We start from the raw sequence: 8962 nt of genomic DNA, 5'->3' as shown, positions 1-8962 counted from the left end.
TCCTATATATAATAAAACTCCTAAGGAAAAACAATAATAAACAGTCAATTTAAGTCATAGAGTTATATTAAACATTAATTTATTATGTTTCTATGTCAATGATTTAAGTTAACTCATTTCAATACTTACTTTTGCAGACAGTGACTAATCGAATAAAAGTTACATTTTTTACTTAAATGAATCAAAAACATTGTTTTAGTTTTTTTACCATCTATACAATTAGAAAATAAAATAATATTTTAAATAGGTGTCATATAACTGTGCGTTCATTTTGTATAAACTTATATATTTTATTATAAAGCATGGTAAAAAAGAAGAAATAAAGTATTTTAGGGGTAATTTTTAAAAATTTAATCGATTTTAAGGGAAATATGGCTACCATAGAGCAACTCTTGCCTTGTGATAGGTCACGTGACGGCACGTGAAGTAACATAGACAATACATCCATTCGTCAGTTTTCGGGCGAGGAGGCAGCGCAGTTTGCTGTTTTATTGAGCTGACTGCCTAAAAGTGAAAACTGTAAAATGGCTACAACGGCTGCAACCCTTACGTCTCAACAGGCGGCAAAGCAGCATGTCTTGGCAGTATCCCGGGACTTTATATCCCAGCCCCGTCTGAGTAAGTACCCTAAATTTTCGTTCATCTATTTCGGCTAACGTCACATCACTTGTCAATGAAAATATCGATTTTGCACTTGCGTTTCCATGTTACGCCTATGTATTATTGTCTTTCAGCCCTTATTTACAATAACAAGGGAAGTAATTTCGTTTCTTTTATGAAAATTCGGACTTCAAAGTTCCGATATGGGCCAATCCTTGAGTTAGGTTTCGTTAATTGGGAAACTAAATTCCTTTTATCTTAGGATGTGTAAGGCCTATATGAGCGTATTATAGCTAGTCTTGTATATAGTGATCTATATAACGTTGAATGAGTGGTTAATTCGTAATACAATATTGTCACAAGTATGTACCTCAGTGATCACCTGATCGAAGCCTTGTTTCGTGATGTCACGTATTTCGTGTATATTTCAGTCTATGAACATTATCTTTAAGTTAACTATCCTAACTAAACAGGATGTTGACCGATTCCATTCCATTTTAATCATCTTTTCCTAAAATCAGATAATTTTTCCCTTTCAATCTTATGCTTAATTCTAATTGGAAAATGTTTATTTCAAGAAATCTTTTAACAAAGTTACGTTTACTGATAAGAGCAATTATGTGATCATGTGAATTAGATTAAATCTCCAAGAGTTACGAATTTTCTTAGACTTATGTTTTGCATGTACATCATATGATGTTTAACATCTCTGCAATTTTCTTCCTTTATGTCAATAACAGGATCTGTATAAATCCCTTTAAACAGCTACTCATAAAAAAAAAATATGAAAAAAGAACTAAATCATCCAGCCCATTGTGTGAAAATAGGTCAATAATGAGAGACTTCCTCTATGGTCTTCATGTTAATCAATATTGTGATGTTGCATAAAGAATTTAAACCAACCATAGTATAGATCTTCTTATTTCTTTGAGATGTCTCTGAATATCTAAACTTGTAGAAGATAAGGCCTCCATAGCAACCAAATCAGCTGACTAGGGTAACAATAAGAAATGTACTTCAAAATAATTATGTAACTGTACTGTTTATTAGTGTAGTTTAGTTTACTTTAGATGCATGTGTTTTTCAGGAGTTAGTTAAGTTACTCTATTTAAAAAGAAATAGATGAAGTGCAATACTTTAACTGAGTGGTTGCTACTTCTCTACAGAAATGACTTTTTGAAACAACACCTTCATTATATGAATAAATATGAACACTCCTAAAGGACATTATAGGCTTACCAGGAACAAAAGGCCAAATAGTATTTAGATAATTGTCATTATTCATTAAGAAAAATTTGTATTTCTATAGATGTGTATTGCATGAAAAATATTTGCTCTAAAATCAGCTGGTTTGGTCGACTCCACATTCACTCAGCTGTGCTCAATCATGTGCATAGACAATATAGACTTGTTATCTGTGATAAGATATTGAACCTGTTTAGGACAAGTGTACAAAAACTACACACATGAAAATAATATATGTAGTTTTTTTGCACTTAATTGAAGAATTAGACAAATATATCTGAATGAGTAACTTCATTGATTTTAATGATAACAATAATTGTTGTCTAGCAGTATAATGTGTTAATTCTGAAGTAAGTATAATAGAAAACAATCCAAGTTTTTCTATTGCAAAAATAAGAACAAAACAATATGTATCATTGAATGATACATGTTACCATTATACATCAAGGCCAACATTTTAAATAACTGTGCAATAATAGAGCAGGACAATAAGTTACTATGATAATAATATGCAAGTGAAAGAGATAGCTATCATTTGGAATGATTCATTTAAATTCAAAATACAGCCAAGTTTCAGACTTGACTGAAAGTATCTGAAGTTATTACTGAAAAATCAGTAGTCACAAGTTGAACTAGCTAACGAGCTCGACATGCGACCCCGCCGCCTCGTCAGTATTCATGTAATCGTCTTTATAATGTTCGTCATTCTCCTTCCTTTTTACACAACTTTACTTAACTATAACTTACTATAGCCATACATTTTAATTAGATTTTCCTCCATAGCTAATAATTTATAGCATTAGTGTTAACAATATTCTTGTCTTTCTATGCAGCTTACAAGACGGTGTCGGGTGTGAACGGACCCCTTGTCATCTTGGACGAGGTCAAGTTCCCCAAGTTCTCCGAGATTGTACAGCTCAGACTTGCTGATGGCACCCTCCGCTCCGGACAGGTATATTGTAGTCTTTTTACACCTTCTTAAAGTATTACACAGGTGATATGATCTTTTTGATAAATTTGTAGTCTTAATTGTAATTCTCATTATAAAATCATTCAATAATAATTTACTGGACTTATAACATAATAATATTTATCTTTAACAATAAAATGTTATATTGAAATAACTTGGACTCACAAAACATACTTCTTGTTAATTGAGAACAAGGGGTGATGTATTATTATTTATTAAAAAAAAAAACTATGATAATGACATCAGTGAGTTTAGTTTTCGAGGTCACAAATTATCAAGTTTGTGTAGTCCACCATAAAAATGTAGCTCTTCCATAAACTTAATGTTCCGTCATGTTCCTAGGTTCTGGAGGTCAGCGGCTCCAAGGCCGTCGTCCAGGTCTTCGAGGGTACATCAGGTATCGACGCCAAAAACACTCTGTGTGAGTTCACCGGCGATATCCTGCGTACTCCGGTATCCGAAGACATGTTGGGTATGTACTACGCTACTTTTAGGGTGATTTAAGTGATGCAAGATAATATAGTGCAAGTTGTGATACACTGTCGGCCTAAAACTCGCAATACACTGCTGTCGTAAGGCTTTTAGTACCAGAATGGATTAACTCGCATTATATGTCTTGCTTAAGTAAACTTAAATTTTAACCAAATAAGTTATTTATGTTTTCTGTCATTCAATGTAATTTTTAAAACAGATTTGGGTCTAAGGTGAATTAATTAAAAAGTATAATGGTAATGAAAACTAATGAAAACGACAATCTTTATAACTTAGCAATGAAAAGACATTTAAAGCCTTTGAGAAGATATTTTTAATATTTGTCTTTAAAGAGGAGAGCAGGAAGATTTTTTAACAAACACATGTCATACATTATTTTTATGTGCTTAAGTGAAGCTCAAATAATTAATTTTCAATTATTTTGTCTACAGGTCGTGTATTCAACGGCTCCGGTAAGCCCATCGACAAGGGACCCCCGATCTTGGCTGAGGACTTCTTGGACATCCAGGGACAGCCCATCAACCCCTGGTCCCGTATCTACCCTGAGGAGATGATCCAGACCGGTTAGTTACCGACCTTTCTACAACTGGATTTTCTTGCTGACTCTGTGTTTTAGGCCAAAGAAACGATGGATGGATGGTGTTAAAGACAGTATGGCTGGAAAGAGTGTTTCTTGTGAAATGACGTCAGAAGATAGATATGTTGCGCCGACTCCAAACAATTGGGATAAGGGCAGGGGAATGATGATGATGATGTAGACCCATTAATGCTATATTATCAACAGTCTTTGCGGGCAAAATCAAAGATTTCAGAGTCTGAATATTATCTTCATGATCTCAGCGTGTCTTTGAACCCAATGAGTATTAAAACCCAAGCATTGGCCGAATTTTATAACATTTAACATTATTTTTAGTTATTTTTTCGTTTTTCAATTCTGGCTGAACTTGATGACTAACAACTTAAGCATTTCATATAATCTGGAATTTCTATTTGGCGGAATCCTCATGGACACCCGCCCCCTCGGGGGTGGGAACAGGTAGTGTCAAACTCTTACTGACTAAAACCTAACCGCTGCGTGACGTCAGCCGCGTTTTCTACGTATCCACAACTCCACATATTATCCAGGTCTAAATACCTGTTCACCTTTGTCCAGGTATCTCCGCTATCGACGTGATGAACTCCATCGCTCGTGGACAGAAGATCCCCATCTTCTCGGCCGCTGGTCTGCCCCACAACGAAATCGCCGCCCAGATCTGTAGACAGGCCGGTCTTGTCAAGGTGAGGATAATTAACACGATCTTTTTGTATTCTTTGTTACTTTATTAATAGGACTCAAAAAGTACTTTTTAATAGTTCAATACTGAGCATTTACAGTTGATTTGAAACATGAAAACACATTTTTCGTTTAAGCTTCTTTGTTCCAATATGTATACCAATTAGTACAAGACTTTCTTATACAAACAAATTACAAATCAAACTAAAGTTCTTGAAATATTTCTTGCACTAAGATCTCAGCCTTAAATATACTCGGCCTCTACTAACCAACACTTATCCACCAGATCCCCGGCAAATCAGTGTTGGACGACCACGAGGACAACTTCGCCATCGTGTTCGCCGCTATGGGTGTGAACATGGAGACCGCCAGGTTCTTCAAACAGGACTTCGAGGAGAACGGTTCCATGGAGAACGTGTGCCTGTTCTTGAACTTGGCTAACGACCCTACCATCGAGAGAATTATCACCCCGCGTTTGGCTTTGACTGCCGCCGAGTTCTTGGCTTACCAGTGCGAGGTGAGTGTTTAAAATATCTAAGGTAGTTGGTAACTGAAATATGTATATCTAGTTCAATTCAAAGTCTTTATTACCCTCATATTACATTACATTACTAAGTTACATGCCCCGCAAAATCGTTAGTTAATTGACTTATATTGACGTAAGGCAAAATGGATATCGTGACGGTGAATATTATTACTTTGAGTCTTTGGATAACTTGTTATCATATGGCTTCTGTCAAACAAATCGTTTTGTATGGCATAGTGTTCAGAATTCGATCTACTGGCAGATTTGAGATGGAATTTCGATCAGAAAACTTATTTAAACTCAACAAAAGAATGTTCATACTCCTGATAGATAGGATAGAGGTTTGCAAGTATATACTGTTATTTATTAATATTTGTGTTATACAGAAACACGTGTTGGTCATCTTAACCGACATGTCCTCATACGCCGAGGCTCTGCGTGAGGTGTCCGCCGCCCGTGAGGAGGTACCCGGACGACGTGGTTTCCCAGGTAACGACAATATACTACAACAATACAAAACGGCAACCTGCACCTTATGAGCATATAACATATGATTACATAACATTATACAGATAATGTTAATGACATTAGTGATAATGACATGGAATACAGGATAAAAGAAAGTAGCTCTATCTCGGGCTCTGCGCGCTTACCATTATTAAGCGATGGCGATACCTGATTTCGCTGATCCGCTAATATATTCGCTGTCTAATTCAGATTGCTTTTCGTATTATACGTAAAATATTAAAAAGTGATGCACAGTTGTTCTGTAATGCCGTATGTAAGAAAAGATTTTGGCGTTACTTATTAATTAGAATTCGTTTTAAAAAAACTTAACTTAGGTACTTAACTTCCGTTTACACATCTGAATTCGGCATCACTGGCCATGAAAAACATTGTCGCTTTTGTACATTTTCTTCTAGGTACTACATTTATGTACTCTAATAATTTACTTTAAATCTATATGTATTATCCCAACAGGTTACATGTACACCGATTTGGCCACCATCTACGAGCGTGCCGGACGTGTCGAAGGCAGGAACGGATCCATCACTCAGATCCCCATTCTTACTATGCCTAACGACGACATCACCCATCCTATTCCCGATTTGACCGGTTATATTACTGAGGGACAGGTAAGGGAAACAGAAATATAAATACATTTGTAGTGACATCATTGTTTAGAGTATTCTGTAGAGCAAAGTAGCTATGTAATCATTATTGAATGTTCTTAAGTCACATATCTAAAAGTACAAGTGAATTGATACATAACAGCATTAATACTATACTTCGATCATAGCCTTGCGTGGAACTTCGCAACTCCTCTAAACCAATAATTATGCTAAGACATTGCATTTTTGGTATCAAGTGTGTATTGTACCAGCCGCGGAATGACGGCCTTTCTGGCTTTTACATAACCTAAATGGGCAACTCGGACTCTTTCTTTTGTACATTACAGCAAATTCATTTTTAACGAGTGATTTAAGCTATATCTCTACGCGTCTCCGAGTTTCACTTTTTAGGTTGACTAAACACTTGACTCGTGAACCTACAAGTAACATATCTTCTCTCTACAGATCTACGTAGACCGTCAGCTCCACAACAGACAGATCTACCCGCCAGTCAACGTGCTGCCTTCCCTGTCGCGTTTGATGAAGTCCGCCATCGGTGAGGGCATGACCCGCAAGGACCACTCTGACGTGTCCAACCAGCTGGTGAGAATTATATGCACTATTTAAGAACAAATCTAGGTGACAACTTAAGTTACAAGGAATTATATGGCTTTACAAAAGTAGTTCTATATCAACATAATTTCTCTTTTTCTATGTGTAAAACCTTTTGTGGTGTATTTGTTCAAATTATTATGTTTTATAGCTTCAAAATTGCCCGACTTGTAACTTCTCAATAGAAGTCGTTACGCAATTTATTTTAAGTTATTTAGACTGCATGGATAGCCGAGTCGCATATAGTTCACTACGCCTAACACACACGAAGTGTCGTGCGTTTGACTCCCGCTCACGATAAGCATTTGTGCGTTTTACGAATGTTCGTTCTAAGTCTGTGCATGTGACTTTAATGTTTGTGAAACTCAACGCGACAGAAGGATTAAATTGCCTGAAAAAAAAACGTCACTAGAGCAATACATAGATAACTGTATTATGTTCTTTCAGTACGCTTGCTACGCCATCGGTAAGGACGTGCAGGCCATGAAGGCCGTGGTGGGAGAGGAGGCGCTCACGCCCGACGACTTGCTCTACCTCGAGTTCCTCACCAAGTTCGAGAAGAACTTCATCTCTCAGGTAACGAACAATCATTATTATAATTGTAGACATTTTATTGTCTGGGTATTATATTTCTGAAGTAGAAAAATTTGTGAAACAAAAAGTTTATTGAAGATTTAATTCATTGATTTTATTAAACAGTTCATTGCCAAAACATTTATTTCGAAAGTAAAACTGTGAATTTACCTTTTTTTAATAAAAATTGCTTAAATTAAAGTTCATATTCAAGAAGGAAACAGTGACAAGTCACAATATATTGGCAAGTTGCAATCAATCTAAATTTTAAACCTTAGTGTAGTCTCACCTAAAGAGAAAACCTTATCGACATTTACACAGTTTTCTACGGGACTATTCTATTATCTTTTTGATATTTATTAATTACCGTTTGTATTCCTCAGGGTAACTACGAGAACCGCACAGTGTTCGAGTCCCTGGACATCGGCTGGCAGCTGCTGCGTATCTTCCCCAAGGAGATGTTGAAGCGTATCCCCGCCTCCATCCTCGCCGAGTTCTACCCGCGTGACTCCCGCCACTAAGCGGCACTCGGACCCCACAGCCTGGACTGTGACGTCACAGGTCACGCGCACGACCAACACCGTCGTCAGAAACGTTTCAAATGTCCACGCCGGTTAGAACTCCGACCATGATATTCTTGTAAGATAAAATACTGTTTAATAGTAAGTTGTTAATAGTTTATTATAATGTGTATTACATACATGTATTATGATCATGTGCAAAATTATATAAATGCGTTTAAATCGTAAGTTACAGCCATCGTAATGCTGATTAACTAAACCGTCTTGTGTATATATTTTCCAACATATATCGTAGAATGTACTGAGCGGTTAAATTATTATATTTTTGAATAGATGCCATTACATTTCTTTATTTTGGTGCTTCGAACACAGTATAAAAATGTATTTAAAACTAAAAAAGTTATTTTGTGCACAAATTGTTGACATGTGTTCAAATTATGTGTAATAATCAAAATCTGTTGTAAATCAAAATGTTACTATTTATTATGTGATATCGCTTGAACTTGTGGTGTGACATATATTTATGTAAATATAACAATAGCCCAGTAACAAAGTGTTACATTCCAAATTGAGTTTCTTGTTCACTGCGAAGCTAGATTCTGTATTCAGCGATAACAAGTGAATTAGGATACTGTTGTTTTCAATGGAAATAAAATATAGAAAGTTACGGTCTTGTTTTATTTATGAACCTTGTACCATTTAATTAGAAGCTATCTCAAAAAAATAGTAGCGGCTACGAGAAAACTACTCTGGGCTCTATATTTAGTTTGCCTTATTGGCTGAACTGATCGCCCAGTTCCATGCTTTTGCATGGGAAAAAGTGAAATAAAATCCTGATGAGCCTTCTAGATAGAATAAACCATGATTGAACTCCTCATTATGGCTGTCGGTTCGATCCTTCTTCTGGACTTTATAACCGCCGGACGTAAAACTTGCAAGAATTGCAGTGAATTCGCTCACTCGATTTCAATCAAGGCATTTGTATAACATCGTGCACATCGAACGAATACTGCTGATGATGATTCTGGTAAGTTTTTT

At 36.1% G+C, this 8962-nt stretch overlaps 1 protein-coding gene across 1 annotated transcript; it reads left to right on the top strand.

Moving 5' to 3' along the window:
* Window positions 1-434: 434 nt before the first annotated feature.
* On the top strand, window positions 435-8591 carry LOC113494681 (V-type proton ATPase subunit B). Its single transcript, XM_026873089.1, has 11 exons — window positions 435-618; window positions 2679-2797; window positions 3158-3287; window positions 3739-3870; window positions 4461-4585; window positions 4867-5097; window positions 5493-5595; window positions 6088-6242; window positions 6684-6821; window positions 7278-7406; window positions 7787-8591. The coding sequence occupies exons 1-11, from the start codon at window positions 525-527 to the stop codon at window positions 7922-7924; spliced, it is 1494 nt and encodes a 497-aa protein (XP_026728890.1). The 5' UTR covers window positions 435-524; the 3' UTR covers window positions 7925-8591.
* Window positions 8592-8962: the final 371 nt, after the last annotated feature.

This window comes from Trichoplusia ni, chromosome 6 (genome assembly GCF_003590095.1).
Source record: "Trichoplusia ni isolate ovarian cell line Hi5 chromosome 6, tn1, whole genome shotgun sequence".
Taxonomy (NCBI): Eukaryota; Metazoa; Arthropoda; class Insecta; order Lepidoptera; family Noctuidae; genus Trichoplusia; species Trichoplusia ni.
Note: the sequence above shows the minus strand (reverse complement) of the source record. Positions and strands in the feature narration are given on the sequence as shown.

Excerpts from the sequence above, each read along its gene's own strand:
- LOC113494681 (XM_026873089.1), top strand. The coding sequence starts at position 525 with ATGGCTACAACGGCTGCAACCCTTACGTCTCAACAGGCGGCAAAGCAG. Across the intron at positions 3,288-3,738 it reads GGTATCCGAAGACATGTTGG|GTCGTGTATTCAACGGCTCC; the intron begins GTATGTACTACG and ends TTTTGTCTACAG. Across the intron at positions 6,243-6,683 it reads GTTATATTACTGAGGGACAG|ATCTACGTAGACCGTCAGCT; the intron begins GTAAGGGAAACA and ends TTCTCTCTACAG.